Below are 16,216 nucleotides of genomic sequence, written 5' to 3'. Positions count from 1 at the left end.
ACAGTAGCTCGTCTGTTGGATTGGACCACACGGATCAGCCTTCACTCCCCACGTGCATCAATAAGCCTCGGCCGCCCATGACCCTGTCGCCGGTTCACCACTGTTCCTTCCTTGGAGCACTTTTGATAGATACTGACCACTGCAGACCAGGAACATCTCACAAGAGTTGCAGTTTTGGAAATGCTCTGACCCAGTCGTCTAGACGTCACAATTTGTCCCTCATCAAACTCGCTCGCGCTTCCTGCTTCTAAAACGTCAACTTTGAGTACAAAATGCTATAATCTTATGCCTGGTCGGTGTATACTGATAGTATATGCCAGATGTGGACCAGAAAAGTTTACAGAACATCTGGTAAGACTAATGTTGGGATCCCGTGCGACACGACAAAAGATTTGTGCAAAAGGGAGGTTTTTTTTGCTTTTTACCAAATAAAAGATCAGTGCAACTCAATACAGTAACAGCATCTTTAGTGACTGCCTGGTCACTCACAGGAAAAGATTTAAATTGGCCAATAATTTGTCAATAATTTGTCATTAAATTGTTTTCCAGTTTAAACAGAGCCAACAAAAAGTCACAGAGGTGACGATGAACAAAATAGGCAGGATTAAAAAAAAAACTTACAAATAACTCTATTTGAGACCAATTATGAGACACACAAGAGATGTTGCTAAGGTTGAGAAACTGTCAGAGCCACGACTCACACACCATGCTGAGTACCGCATTTCTTTCTCTGGGTTTCTTTTTTTAGGGTTTTTCCAGTATATTCTGAGGTAAAGCAATAGGCTTAAGATTCTAGATACATATATAATAACACTCCTAGGCTTGGCCTGCTTGAGGTTTAGATATACAGATATTTATAGAAGTGAACAGATCAAGTGACACTGCATTAGAACCCCAACTAAATAAACACATAAATAAGTAAAAGATGAACATCAAATTGCTTTTTATATATTATACAGAGTGTATATGCAGTGAATTATGTAATAAAACCTGGCTGTCAAACTCACCCTTCTTTTTCCTCAAAGTAGCTTTAACATAAAAGAATATACAGTTTTATTCATGAACGGCTATTCACACATCATTTACATGTAAAAAGGAAAGGAGGGGGTTCAGTACAGATAAAAGGCAGCAGAATGGCATTAACCTTGATAAAATGTAATGCCATATCACACAGTTATCACGTCCATGCAACGGTCTACTCTACACAAAATCTAGAACCAGACAGGACAGATCGAACAGTAACAGGACAGAGAATTACAGTCTAATGTTTTTAAATCTAGTTTTTAATGGGTTTTTTTTGTCTACTGCCATGTACAAGTTAAAAAAAATCTGCTCAGTTTAACCAGACAAAACTGGCACCAGAAGCAGTGATGCTTTCTAACGAATCAGTGCTAGAGCGCAGAAATCAGAGAACGAATGCGTGCAACCTGGAACTCAGAGCTGATCAGGCTATAAATAATACATATTTAAATATACTAATGGGAATACATTTCCTTGGTTTTTCTTTTGTTTTCTGTGGGGTGTTTTTTAAAACTAGTACATAGAACTGAGTAATTTTTTTAAATATATCATGACCTGGTAAGGTAACACACACGCACACACACACACACACACACACACACACACACACACACACACACACACACACACAAAGGATATGAGCATGCCGCCACATATAATTGCTATGTAAAATGCAAATGCAAACTTACCTTTATCCACTTTTTCAGGCAAAAATAAAAAATAATAAAAAATAAAGATAAAACATGAAACATTAGCACACATTGAGTTCTGACAAATCTGAACTATTAGCTAGGGTGACTGAACCTGAGCTACACGTAGCTCATGTCCACTTGCAGCTTGTTGTTTGTGGGCAGAGAAAAGATAACAGCCATGATGTACAATGCTTCTAAAGCCAATGATTTGACGTTTAGCAACACACTAATTCGTGTGAAAACTGGTTTGATTCATGTGTCACATGCATTTATACATTTACGTTTGTTATATGCTAATATACAGTTATGGGGTTAAGGGCCTTGTTTAATGACACAGGAGTGAGAGATTAGTGTGATTGGGATTTGAACTCATGACCTGCAGATCCTAAGGTGAATGCTTTAATTATTTACATTTACATTTGCGACATTTAGCAGACTTGTCCTTGTCCAGAGCGATGTACAAAAGTGCGTCTCTAGCAATGAATAAATCTACACTGGTACGCTAGATCAGTGGTCCCCAACCCCCGGGCCACGGACCAGCACTGGTTCGTGGGTCAATTGGTACCGGGCCGCACTAAGAGTACATAACTTACATTATTTCTGTTTTATTTATTATCTGATTCTGAATGATGTTCTTTTTTGAAAAATGATCGTATTCTCTCCGTAACATCTGTCTATGACTCACTCTTGATGCATGTCATGATGCCTCAGTCACATGTCTTACCTCCATCCACTACCTTCTTAAAGGGGCTGCTCCGGCCGCTAACACATAATACATTACCGCTAAATTCTAATTCCGCCAAGCGAGCAAAATTAACAAAAAACAACACAGTGGATTCACGTTTATTATTATATTTAAAAAATATACGTTTTTATGCCGGTTGTATCATTTTAATTTGTTGTATTTATCACATCCCCCCTTAATGGCCGGTCCGTGAAAATATTGTCTGACCCTAATCCGGTCCGTGGTGCAAAAAAGGTTGGGGACCGCTGCTCTAGATTACAAACTTAATATAAATCAGCCTATAACTCGGTTGAGGGTTTTTATTTTTGTATTTATTTTGAACAAAGCAAAATTGGAAAGTGTTAGTTTTAGTGTCTTGTTTACTCCAGACATTGTTCGAACTACAGTATATCGGCTGATTACCGAGGCAAGAAAATGTCACAAAGGATCTCTGCTACCTCAAAGCTTTGTTTTTCTTAGACTCTGTGCATATTTAACATGAAAGTCCATAAAAGGTCAGACAGTGCAAAATTTAAATTAAAACAGAATGCAATGATTTGCAAATCTCATAAATCCATATTCTATTCACAATAAAATGAATCTAAACAAAAATAAAACATATTAAAGGATATAAGGTCATTTTAAATTGAATGGCTGCACCAGGTCTCCAAAAGGTTGGGACAGGGCCATGTTTACCAGTGTGCAGAATCATGTCCTCTGTTTGTATACATCTGGAAACTGAGGAGACCAGTTGCTGAACTTCTGAGAGTGGAATGTTGTCCCATATGTGTTTGATACAGGATTCTAGCTGTTCATCAGTTCTGGGTGTCCTTTGTTGTATTTTTTCCTTTCATGATGCACCAAATATTTTCAAATGGTGAAAGCTCTAGACTGCAGGCAGGCCAGTTCAGCACCCGGACTCTTCTTGTACGAAGTCATGCTATTGTAATAGATGCATTATGCAGTTAGCATTGTCTTGAAAAAGACGTTTTCTGGATGGAAGAATTTGTTGCTATAAAACCTGCATATACTGTTCAGCTTTCTATGTTCTATTGTAAATAAAATATAGTATTATTAGATGTGCAAATTATTGCATTCTGGTATGGTTTTCCAACTTTTCTGGAATTGGGGTTGATCAAAAGAATATCACACATCCTATTTATTTTTATTTTTTTACCTCAGCATCTTAAAACTTCGGGATCATTTACAGATCACTCTCTGTGTAAAAAGTAAGCTCAGCATCAGCTAGCCATACAAATCCAAACAATTGTATTTTTTTTTTCAGTTTATCATAGATAACAGAGCAGATATTTACAGAGGGATCAAAAAATTATTGTAGAGAAAAAGGTTCTGCACAGGCCATGTTTAACTGTTGGCATGTCAGTGTACAGTGCTTACCCAAGTCCTCCAGTTCTGAGGTCATGGATTTGGAGCGAGTGGAAAGGGCAGTTGATGGAGCTCTCCTTGGAAGGACTGGAGCTTGAGCAGGAAAAAAAACAAAACACGAGCAGTAAGCCATGAGCTAGCAATCGTATTAGTGATCCACAGGATATACACAGACCAGGGATAACATTATGACCGATAAAGTAAATAACACTAATTATATCATGCCACATGTTAGTGGGCGGAATATCTTAGGCATCAAGTGGACATTTTGTCCTTAATGTTGATGTGGTAGAAGCAGGAAAAATTGACGAGTGTAAGGATCTGAGAAAGTTTGAAAAGGGCCAAATTGTGATGTCTAGATGACTGGGTCATTCTGCAGTGTTTAGTGTTTTTCAAAAGTGGTCCAAGGAAGGAACAGTGTTGAACCGGCGACAGGGTCATGGGCGGTCAATTGATGCATGTGGTGAGCGAAGGTTGGTCCGTGTGGTTTGATCCAACAGATGAGCTCCTGTAGCTCAAGTTTTTTAGAAGTTGGTGCTGTTAATGCTGGACGGGTCAGAACTGTTTTGGCAGCAAAAGGAGGACCAACACAATATTAGGCAGGTGGTCATAATGTCATGCCTGATTGGTGGCCATAATGTTATGCCTGATCGGTGTCTGTACTATACATTCCTCAGCAAATGAACTATGCTTGATTTTGCTAGTCAAGTTTGCTTCTTGCTAACGTAGAACTTGAGCCAGTGTCCTTTTGAAGTTGAAGAGCAGAATAATAAGTTTCATTTGAAATAAGATCAGTTAACTATTTGTTATCTACGCCATATTTATGATTTTCATTCATTTTAACTGTATTGAATCTCAATGATGCCATGACCATTCTTATTTCAGAGAGCAAGAATGAGAATTTGATTATTTGCTAAACTGTTCTTTCAAAAATAAACTAAAAATAATCCATTATGGGAAGCAATCATCTTTGACTTTAGAAAAGGGTTCAGATGTAATTGTAACACCAAAGTGGCTTTTGTAGATTAAAGCAATATGGACACAGTGCTTCACTAAGAGGAGCTAAAGGAATCGAGCCTGGTAATGCACGTACCTTTTTTTCGAGCCGTATCATCAGGGTCGAGATTTCTGCTGACGGTCACGACTTTAATGATGAGATGATTTCCCCCGTGCCGGATCATATTAACCACCTGTTTGTGGCCCACCTTTACCACGTTGTCTTTGTTAACCTAAAAACAACAGAGGCAAAACAGAGGAGAACTCACACCACTGAGCAGAAGATTTGGTTTTAAATTCATAAACACCAGAGTTCATAGTAAGCTCATTTCTAGCCACACGTATGTGTGGGGTACATTTACTGGTAGTCAAATGCTATGAGGAATGCAGAGTTATATTTTAGAATAGGTATATTTTTCATAATTCTACTATATGAGCATTTTGCAGCACAGCGTTTTCTTTTCTTTTTCTCCTTCTAAGTGTACATCCACTGAGATAATGAGATAATGGTCCCAGCTGAGCTTTTTCACTAAAATACAGTCTAACAATAGTAGCGTGAAAATAGCAATCTAATGGCAGGCGAAACAGGTACGAATCACAAATATTTGGTCCTGATGCTATCTTTCAGCCTCAACTGTTTCTGTATGCTCTTAAATGTACACTATATGCACAAAAGTATTGGAACATGACTTTTCCAGCCATATGTGGTTCCTCCCCAAACCACAAAGTCAAAGGTTGCATAGGATTGTATAGGGTACCTTTAGATGTGGTAGCATTGAATTTTATCTTCACTTGAACCAGGAGACACAAAACTGTTCCGGCATGACAATGCCCCTGTGCACAAAGCAAGCTCCATGAAGATATGGTTTAAAAAGGTTGGAATGATCGTGAGCGGTCTGCTATAGAGCTCTGACCTCAATCCTACAGAACACCTTTGGGATGAACTGGAATTTACCTTCATTAAAATAAATATGTACATAACAAATGAATGAAGTATAGCTCATTTGTGCTGGGCTTGTGCTGAAGTGTGCTTGCTTTGGTTTTTATGGAATTTTATAACAGCTATAATATAGTGGAAGTCTGTGGTAGGGATATCATTACCGCCCACTCAAATCAAAACCAAAAAATAAAAAAATAAATGACTGTCATTCCTTTGTGCTGATTTGTTCTGGACAAACGTTTTGACATACTACACGTCCTCTTTGCTGTGTTATTACTCTCAGCTATTAACCTACATTAATATATGAAAGGAATTACGCACGACAAATGAGCAGTTACACAAAGATAATATTGTTTGAATTGAATTACTTGCATACAGCAGCAAATTCAGGAAAAGTGTTATTCTGCTAACACCACAGTGATTTTCCAACTATCACAATGTTTAAAATACAGTCATTTCAAACAAAACATTGTCTGGTATTTAATTTTTCAGCTATATGTGGTTCATCTTCCAACTGTTATCACAAAGTTGGAGGTACACAATTGTATTGGATGTCTGAAAGCGGTGACCGGAAAATTTCCCCTTGACTTGATCTAAACCTTTTCCAGCATGACAATACGTAAAAGTTAATTCCTCTGTTTTCTGTTCTTACTAAATTTTATGCAGCCCCATGACTGTTAAGACACTCACAACTGAGACCAGAAGGTTGTGAGTTTAAGACCCACCACCACTAAGCTGCCAATGTTAGGCCCTTGAGCAAGGCCCTTAAGCCTCAACTGCTCTGTTGTATGAATCCAAAGACCTTGTTTGGCTCTAATATACAGAACAAAAAAGCAGCAACTGGCAACTTCCCTGTAGTAATTACTACTGATGTGAGAAATTGTGACTACAATTTGGAAAAAAAGCCACTTAAAAAGTCGAAAAAGTTTCCTGTTGTGTAAACGAAAGCATACCGATGTGAGGATCTACACTGACAATGAAAACAATATCATTGTAGCAAGAACACAATATGTTATGTCTGCATTCCAAGATATATCTTGTGACTTGTGCAATGCCCTACCACAAATTCACCACCTTTCATCCAGACGTCCGTGTTTTTTCAGCATTACTGCAACTAATTACTGCACAGTTCTAATACAGTGCATCCAAAAAGTAATCACAGCTCTTCACTCTTCACAAACCAGGCACCGCTCATCACCAGGCCAATACATCCCTACAGTAAGGAATAGTGGTGGCAGCATCATGCTGTGAAGATGCTTTTTAGCGTCAGGAACTGGGAAACTAGTCAGGATCGAGGGAAAAATGAAGGTGCAATCCACAGAGACATCCTTGATGAAAACCTGATCCAGAGCGCTCTGGACCTCAGACCGGGGTGACGGTTCATCTCCCAACAGGACAACGACCCTAAGCACACAGCCAAGATAACAAAGTAGAGAGTACGGGACTCTGTGAATGTCCTTGAGTGGCCCAGACAGAGCCAAGATTTGAGCCCAATTTTACATCTCAGGAGATCTGAAAATGGCTGTGCACTGATGCGCCCCATCCAACCTTATAGAGCTTGAGAGGTTCTGTAAAAAAGAAATAAGGAGAAACTGCCCAGAAATAGCTGTGCCAAGCTTGTAGCATCAAACTCAAAAACACTTAAGACTGTAATTGGTGCCAAAGAAGCTTCAACAAAGTACTGAGCAAAGGCTGTGAATACTTTACTGTACATGTGATGTTTTTTTTTTGGTTTTAATTTTGTTAATAAATTTGCAAAGATTTCAAACAAACCTCTTTCATGTTGTCAGTATGGGTTATTGCTTGTAGAATTTTGAGAGAAATGATGAATGTGGAAAAAGTGATGCGCTGTGAATACTTTCCCAATGCATGGCCTGGATTCATGGCTGCACTCTCTGAGCTGAGTCTTTTGTACATCCAACATCTTGTCTTATTGACACGCTCATTAAAAAAACAGCAGTCAAATTCCCACTTGCTTGAATTATTCTCGAAACAAACCCCTAACGCTCGGCAGACAGCCATCAGAGACGAAGGAGTTGAGTGGCTCGTAAGGCCGGATCAATCATGTTGGCTTAAACTTGGAGGCATTAAATCTCCCGACGTGTTTTTACTCCCTAATTTGACCTGCGTAAAAAAAGAAAAAAGGAAAATCCCTGCCAGAGGTACTAAATATGGATAGACAGGCGTTAAACACTGTTTCACCTACTCCATTGATGCGAACATGGTTAGTTAGAATAACAAGGAGTAAAATAACTAAAGTGCAGAGATCTCAATATTTACTCTATAACCAGAGAATGATGAGCTACTGAGCCTACTGGGCATGTGCAAAGTGGCCTTAGTCATGGCAAGAACAACAATAAGAAAGTAATGGTTGGTGTGTGAGTCTGAATTTGTAACTTCTGAGAGGTCAGTTGGGTCCTAATGTCCTAATCTCTGTTTGGGTGGGAATCGTTTCACATCGGGTCCTGAGGTAATTTCACAGGTGTCTGTGGTTTTCTCTGTCGTTCTTACAGCAATATTTTAAAGCAATATTTTTAGGAAAAAGTTCTAATTCAAGCACTGCTAAAAGAGGTAGGTCTTTAGACATCATTCACAAGAGCATCAGGTGTTCGGACATCAAGTAAAAGTTCGTACCACCTAGGTGTCAGAACAGAGAAGAGTCTAAAAGCATGTCTTCCTTGTACCCTGAGACACGGTTGGCCCAGCCGAACAATGACTGAGGACTGGAGGGAGTATGGAACAGTGTGGGGTGATATAAGTGCTGTGAGGTTGAGGGCTGCTAGCTGTTGTAGGCTACTCCTGAGGGTGTGAACAGGAAGTTGGGTGTTTTTTTTTTTTTTGTTGACAAAACCAGACAAATTCTCTAAGACTAAATACAGGTGCGTTCCGATGACCCCATCGTAACATGAAAATATTGTGGGTTGATACAGTAAAACCCTATTGTACAAGCAACTAATAGTACGAGTAAACGAAGATACGCGCGACCTTGCTCTCAAAATTGTACCCTATTTTGCGAGCAAATTTCGAAGGCAAACCCACGCAGCTGGTTCCCCGCTTTCAGTCGAGGGTAACATCAGTCGCTTAGAGGACCGGGAACAGCCCACAAGAGCTGCAGTTTTGGAGATGCTCTGATCCAGTCGTCTAGACATCACAATATGGCCCTTGTCAAACTCGCTCAAATCCTTACGCTTCCCCATTTTTCCTGCTTTTAACACATCAACTTTGAGGGCAAAATGTCCACTTGCTGTCAAATAAATCCCACCCACTAACAAGTACCATGATTAAGAGATAATCAGTGTTATTCACATTACTGCTCATGATGTTATAATGTCATAATGTTATGCTTGGTCAGTGTATATGTATGTGACAGCGGGTGCATGGACGAGTGGAGGACAAAGCAAACACTGCTACGTTTGCCTGCAGCGTGAAACTCAAAATATTTGTACAATTTTGTTGCATCGCAATCATCGTCATCGTAAGATCAAAAAATCGTAAGCTGAACCATCGTAACTCGGGGACCATCTAAACTTGAAGCAATTACTTTATAACAATACATAAATCACTGTCTCCATCAGTACATAGTTTGGTATCAAGTAGGTGTTACCAGAAGAATCACTGTAATAAATCTGATTAATTTATTCTATAAGGTTCAGTAAAAGTGCTGTTCAGGGTTACATTGAATTTGGAGGCTTTCTTCTGGAGGCAGGAATTCAGGCCATCTAGGACCAATTTAGAGCAATCCACCTAGCTCAAAGGGAACCTGAACCATGAGGAACATGTGACACTCCAGACACTCACAATCAAAGCAGGCAGTTTGGAGCTGTGAGGCAGAAACACCACCCACTGCTCCACCATGCTTCCTGATTAATTTACGTCATTAAAGCCTTTTTTTTAAGAACTTGAACATTAATAAAGGCTTTTAGAACAAATATTTCACACAAAACATGTTTGAGCTCATTTACCAAAATTGGGTTATAGAAAAAAAGTGCACGTAATTGACTTTTCCCCCCCACAATAATCATGGATTTAATAAAACCGCATAAACAGTGCTACGTTAGCATTTAGCTCCGATAAAAATCCTGCTGCCTGCAAGAATGAGAAGCGTCAGGAATCCTCTGTTAGCATTCTCCTGAGCAGCATAGCATGAAATTAGCAGTGTGCTTGGAAAGGAAAAACCAGCAGCGAAAGATTTAGGATAACAGGATGCTTTAATCTACACATACTATATATATATATATATATATATATATATATATATATATATATATATATATATATATATTTTTTTTTTTTAATTTCTTGACAAAATTCACCACACATACATGGTGGCCAAATCAAACAAGACAAAGAGACGCAATACAGTGTATGTTTGGTGGCCGGGAAAAGACTGCTATACACTATATGGACAAAAGTTTGTGGACACCTGTCTATAAGATTGTTATGTGCTTTTTGAATGTCCCATTTCTATATTTAGTCCCTGATTATCTAGTCTTCCCCGCTGGTAAGAACTGGGGCACCTGACTTTTTCAGCCATATGTGGTTCTCCCCAAACCATTACCACAAAGTTGGAGGAACACACTTGTGTAAGATGCCTTTGGGTGTGGGTGCATGAAATTTTCCCTTTACTTGAAATAGAAGACCCAAACCTGTTCCAGAAAGACAATGCCCCTGTGCTCAAAGCCACATTTGGGATAAACCTCACCTACATCAATACCTGAGTTTACTAATACCCTTGTGGCTGAATGAGCACAAATCTCCACAAGCACGCTCCACAATCTAGTGTAACATCTTTCCAGAAGAGTGAAAGTTATGATAAGAGCCAACAGGGACTAAATCTAGAAATGGGATGTTCAAAAAGCACATAGTCAGGTGTCCACAAACCTTTGTCTATATATTGTATAACAGTCTTTTCCAGGCCACCCAACCTACAATGTATTGCGTCTCTTTGTCTTGTTTGATTTGGCCACCATGACTTAATTGAGAGCTCAACCCCAATTTCTTCTGCAAGATTAAAAAAACACATATTCCTGACAGACTCTGATGTCACTGCTGACGATTAGTTGACTCAGGAACACCCTTGACCTCCCAGAATCCTCAGCTCACCTAGATCGCTTTCATCGGGCGTTATCTCGTTACGCCAGACTGAGCCACTTCATCTGGATCATTTCATTACATTAGTGCACAGACATGGTCGCTAATCTAGGGCAACCCACAAATGCCATGTTAAACCAACACAACGTTCACATTAGAGTCGGAAGTGCTCGAATTGCAAAAACAGTGAACTCACAGACGCACATAATGCAAACTGATAGGAGTGTGTGCTGCAGCGCCCTGCACTCGATTACGATCTGATGAAATTAGGGCCGCTTTATCCCCTTGAAACACAATCCACACAGAGGGAATAAAGCGGAAAAAAACAATAAACCATCCTTTTAGCTGATCATTTGTGTTCCCGGTTGTTCTGTTTATGGTCTATTTCTCTCGCTCTCACTCAAACACACACACACACACTAAGTTTGTGTACACCTGATCGTAAGATTGGTATGTGCTTAACATCCCATTCCTTATTTTGTCCCCATTTGCTCTTATAATATCCTCCACTCTCCTGGGAAGAATTTCCACCAAATCTTGGAGTGTGCTTGTGGAGACACACACACACACACACACACACACACACACACACACACACACACACACACACACACACACACACACACACACACACACACACACACACATATTTACTCAGTTCATGCACAATCACAAACATATATATGATCACATTTATCCAAACACACACACACACACACACACACACACACACAGTCCCAGATGCATTATATAATGCTGTCTATGATTATATAATTCCTCTCAGTGAACAAGGAGACACCCGGTTATTCACCAAGAGCCCATCTGTACTAGGGCAACACCCCCCACACCCCCACAACCACCACCACAACTACCATCACACAAATACACACAAACAAACACACACACACTGAACTACTCACTACACAATCCCATAGATATTAACAGCATCTAATAAATATAGTAATAAATATAATATATTATAAGAACACAGCAAATTCCAATTACAATATATTTACTAAAATTATAATGAAAAAAGTTTTTAATATTTATTATTTATTTACTATTTGTTACCTGTAGTTATACTGCCATAAACAGAACAAAAATGATTGATAGAACTACGCTGTGTGTTTATATTAAAGTGAAAAAGATTCTACAAAAATGAACTAAAAATGTAAAAACTATGGCTCGTTTTTTCAACAAATAAAAAAGAAATCATAAAATTATGCCAAAAAAAAAAATTAAAAAAATCACAAAATGAACACTAATGATCCTGCTTTATTTGTTTCGTTTTTTTATTGCTTAGCAAGACTTACACTTCCACAACTGGATGTGTTCATGTCCAAAATTTAGGTAAATCATAAAAACATCATAAATCAACAGGAAAGAAATTAAATGGTAAAGCAGTTTGCCTGTATTTCTGCTTCACGTTTATTATAAAGTAACAGCTACTAGTGTGGTAAATGGTGGTATCATTCTCTATTTCTGTTTATTTCCAAAACCATAATGACCCATTGCCTAAAACAAGCAGCAATAAATTCTTGTTGTCATTTTCTGCACAATAAGGATTTTTTTCACAATCCTTGTTCTATTGTAAAGTAACAAAAAAGGCTAGTGTTTATTTCTCAAGTACTTATATTTAAGAAAAAAAAATTTATATCTGAGACAAAACACAAAAATATCAGTTTATGTCTAGAAAGGAGACAAAACAGAATTTATTAAAATATATGTTTGCATGTGAACTGAAGACAAAACACAGAGATAACACTCTGACCAGACATAACTTTATGGCCACCTGTCAAATATGCTATTGGTCCCCCTTTTGCTGCTAACACAGTTCCGACCCGTCAAGCATAAACAACCTTAACTTCTTCAGCAATTTGAGCTACAGGAGCTCGTCTGTCCACATGGAGCATCTCTCCACGTGATCAATGATCCTTGGCTGCCTACGAACCACTCTTCCTTCCTTGGAGAACTTTTAAATGATACTGAACATTGGGAACATTCCACAAGAGCTGCAGATTTGGAGATGCTCTAACCCAGACGTCTAGACGCCACAATTTGGCCCTAGTCAAACTCACTCAAATCCTTAAGCTTGCCCATTTTTCCTGCTTCTGAAACATCAACTTTGAGGGCAAAATGTCCACTTGCTGCCTAATAAATCCTACACACTAACAGGTGCCATGATGAAGAGATAATCAGTGTTATTCACTCATTGGTAATAATATAATGTTATAATGTCATAATGTTATGTCAAAACTAGTTCCAGTAACATTAAACATATGTGCATATATAAAATGTCTGTATGATACAGTATATAAAGAATAAATATGGGTGGAATTTTAGCTGGAATAATAACTCCCTTGGTTTGAGAGCAGTTAACATGCAGAGGCTAGAAGTAAGCTTGGCCTAGTGTAGTTAGCTAGTTTGATATTTTGAGCAGATTAGCTACCTTCAAATCCAGTCTATGTAATCAAATTCTGGTGCTGCCCATGTCCTCCTTCCTAGGTCAGTCTAGTTTCCCGGTTCTTTCCAGTGTTTTATTGTGTCCTGTGTCTTCACTGAGTCATTCTTTTGTGTGACGACAATTAAAAAGCAATAACCATATCACCAACCTCCTATCCTACTTATATGTACCATCAACACCGTCTAATCAACCTACATTTTTAAAGTGCACTCCCTCTAAGCCCTTTCCTCCTGTGGGAATGTAACACCAGACAAAACAAACTTGTTAACTACACAAACAAACATGAACGATGGTCATCTAAGAGCTCAATGAACTGGTTGCTTTTATAGCGAAACAGTAAATCAGTATGTATGTGCCTTCTGAGGTAATATGTCACATGATCAGGGCTGTTATTCCGTTATTTAGTAGAGAAACGGTGTCAAGTTTACAACCCACCCAAAAATAAGAAGCTGTTAACCTGAAATCGGTGCTAAGCCAAAGTGTTTCTGCATCTACGTAACGTTTTTGTTTGTCACGCTGAAAAGTGCAGGAATAATCACATGCTTTCTGCTGGCAGAAGGAAAAAAAAAAAGACAGAGATGACACAAATTCACGAAACACCTAAGCTTCTAAACGGAGAGTCCTGTGGTCTCTGAACAGCTGCTCGCGTTGTTATTTTTAACAGTAACTATGGCCAAACTGTAGAAAAAGTTCCTACTATAAATACATCCATCAGAACGCTTGCCAGATGCTTTACCGCACCTCAAAATCCGAGAAGTGATAATTAGCTGACGGCGGTTTTCTTTATTCGCGTTAACAATTTTTTAGCCGCACTGCACACTTTCTGTCACATGGACCCGTCCTGAAGGAGTGAGAAGAGAAAATGGAGGGGAGAAAGAGGGCTTGCTATCTCCACTTGAGCTGGAGGTCTGTGGCTTCTTTACCATCCTCAATCCATTCCAGTCAGAGCTAGCAGAGGCTCTCTATGTGAAATAACCATCTTATTAAATGTACCCTTCTTCACAGAGATACCAGCTCAGTCTTTTACCTTGAGAGGGCTAATTATGAAGAGCACCCAAAAACCACAGTTTTAGATACTATCCCCACACACACACACACACACACACACACACACACACACACACACAATCACACACACTTTCCCCTCCAGTCGGCTGCTTTTACAGAGCCGTAGATAAAGAGAAGCTTCAGAGTGGGTCTTATCTGAGCAGGCGTGACATGTGTTTAGTGAAAGGCTAAAATGATAAACTGTGCAATCAGATCCGAACACAGAGAAGAAGAAGTCCACAGCACCCTCACAGCTAGCTTCAATCCTGAACTAATCTGTAAGCAGCAACCCGAAACCAATATGAAACGAATGCTCAAGTGGGAGGAACAAATTTGTCACCTGGAGTTTTTCAGCAGACTGAAGCAAATACTGTGATAAAAATTAACAAGTAAAAAAAACAGGCTGTAGTTGAAATTTCTAAGCATGCACCTTCAAAGTTTAGCCGACACCATTGCAGTTTATTCAATTACATGCGTTTGTCCAAAATTTACAGCCTGGAAACAGCATAGAAGAGTGTCGGAATCAACAACTGATTGTACATCGCAATGCTTTTTGTACAAGATTCTGATACAAGAAACCTATGAATCCTATCTTTAAAGCACAATTAGCTTTGTTAGCAAAGGTAAGGTGTACGTAAGCTGAGGAGCCCTGGGGTGCAGTATGCGTTCCAATTCATCCTGAAGGTTTTAAAAGGTTTGAGGTCAAGCTCTGTAGCAGGCCACTCAAGATCTCCTCCTTCAGCCTATATCTTCATGGAGCTGGCTTTGTGCACAAGAACATTGTCATGCTGGAACAGGTTTGGGTCCAAGTTCTAATGGAGAGAAAATCTAATGCTACCTAAACATTTGTGTTCTTCCATCTCGGAGTGCTCAGGATATCTATGTGCATGCAATAAACTGTCTCTTTGATTCTACTTTAGCGGTGTCCTGAATCTTCAGTCATCTTACTTCTGGTGAAGCACTGAAATTTTAAATCAAAGGAAGATTCACAAAGGGCTCATCTCTTGTTTTATAAAGGAAGAGAAAACAAAAAGCACCTTTGCTAATAATTAGATTTTTTGGCAATGTAATATCTTGTGGGGACGATAACACAAGAAATCATGTCACACACCAGGAAGTGTGTAACAGCATAAAATGCAAAACAGGACTCGATGCAGACACACACTGTTCCTTACAGAAATCTAAAAAGCACCAGACACAATAAAACACACTGACCCACAGTGGAGTAATGGACCAAAAAAAGGACAATTGCCCCTATCTGATATCTGGAGGCATAAAGTGATGCACTATATCTATAAAGAGCTTTTAGAGCATCCCACTTCACTCCACAAAGGTTCTGCTAGAAGCTGCATGGCTCTCAGCATCATCCTCACACACACACACGCACATGCACACACAGTACTGATGCTGGTTGCTAGGTGACCGCTGATCCATGTTCCAACATCAGCACCCGCGTGGACCTACTCGGCTCGGCCTTCTGCGCGTTACTGTTAATCTGCTGCATTCGTAAAAACGACCAGACGTTCCTAATGCGACTTCTCCCACAAAATTTAAAACTGCTAGAGATAACTGAGGAGGTGTGCAGGTCTGATGAAACGCACTGCCATGAGGGTGCTATAAGGAGAACTAAAAATGACCTCGCATGTTTCTGTTGCTGTGTCACTCTGTGGTAAAAAGAAAACTTTCCAGAACGCCGGTGCAAAGGCAGAATTTTCCAGGAACGTGCTGAGGGATTAGCAGATTGTTTAAAAAACCCAAGATAATGCTGCACAGTTCGAACACCTAGGTTCAGTCTGTGGAGGAGTTTTTATTCGAGTGCAACCCAGATTTAAACCAGCCATGAGGTATAAGCCGTG

The 16,216-nt window shown here is 39.3% G+C and overlaps 1 protein-coding gene across 2 annotated transcripts in view; it reads right to left on the bottom strand.

Moving 5' to 3' along the window:
* shank2b (SH3 and multiple ankyrin repeat domains 2b) overlaps nt 1–16,216 on the bottom strand; it is a 170,832-nt gene that overhangs the window by 11,503 nt on the left and 143,113 nt on the right. Inside the window, exons 17-20 of one of the 2 annotated variants that reach the window (XM_046849277.1) lie at nt 4,916–5,051; nt 3,835–3,915; nt 1,710–1,718; nt 1,008–1,028 (exon numbers count right to left, since the gene is read on the bottom strand). In XM_046849277.1, coding sequence (XP_046705233.1) covers nt 1,008–1,028; nt 1,710–1,718; nt 3,835–3,915; nt 4,916–5,051 — 247 coding nt within the window. The remainder of the gene's footprint in view (nt 1–1,007; nt 1,029–1,709; nt 1,719–3,834; nt 3,916–4,915; nt 5,052–16,216) is intronic. The other variant, XM_046849278.1, reaches the window with a different exon arrangement.

Source organism: Silurus meridionalis, chromosome 5 (assembly GCF_014805685.1).
Source record: "Silurus meridionalis isolate SWU-2019-XX chromosome 5, ASM1480568v1, whole genome shotgun sequence".
Classification (NCBI taxonomy): domain Eukaryota; kingdom Metazoa; phylum Chordata; class Actinopteri; order Siluriformes; family Siluridae; genus Silurus; species Silurus meridionalis.
The sequence above is the reverse complement of the archived record's forward strand: the minus strand, read 5'-3'. Positions and strand labels throughout refer to the sequence as shown.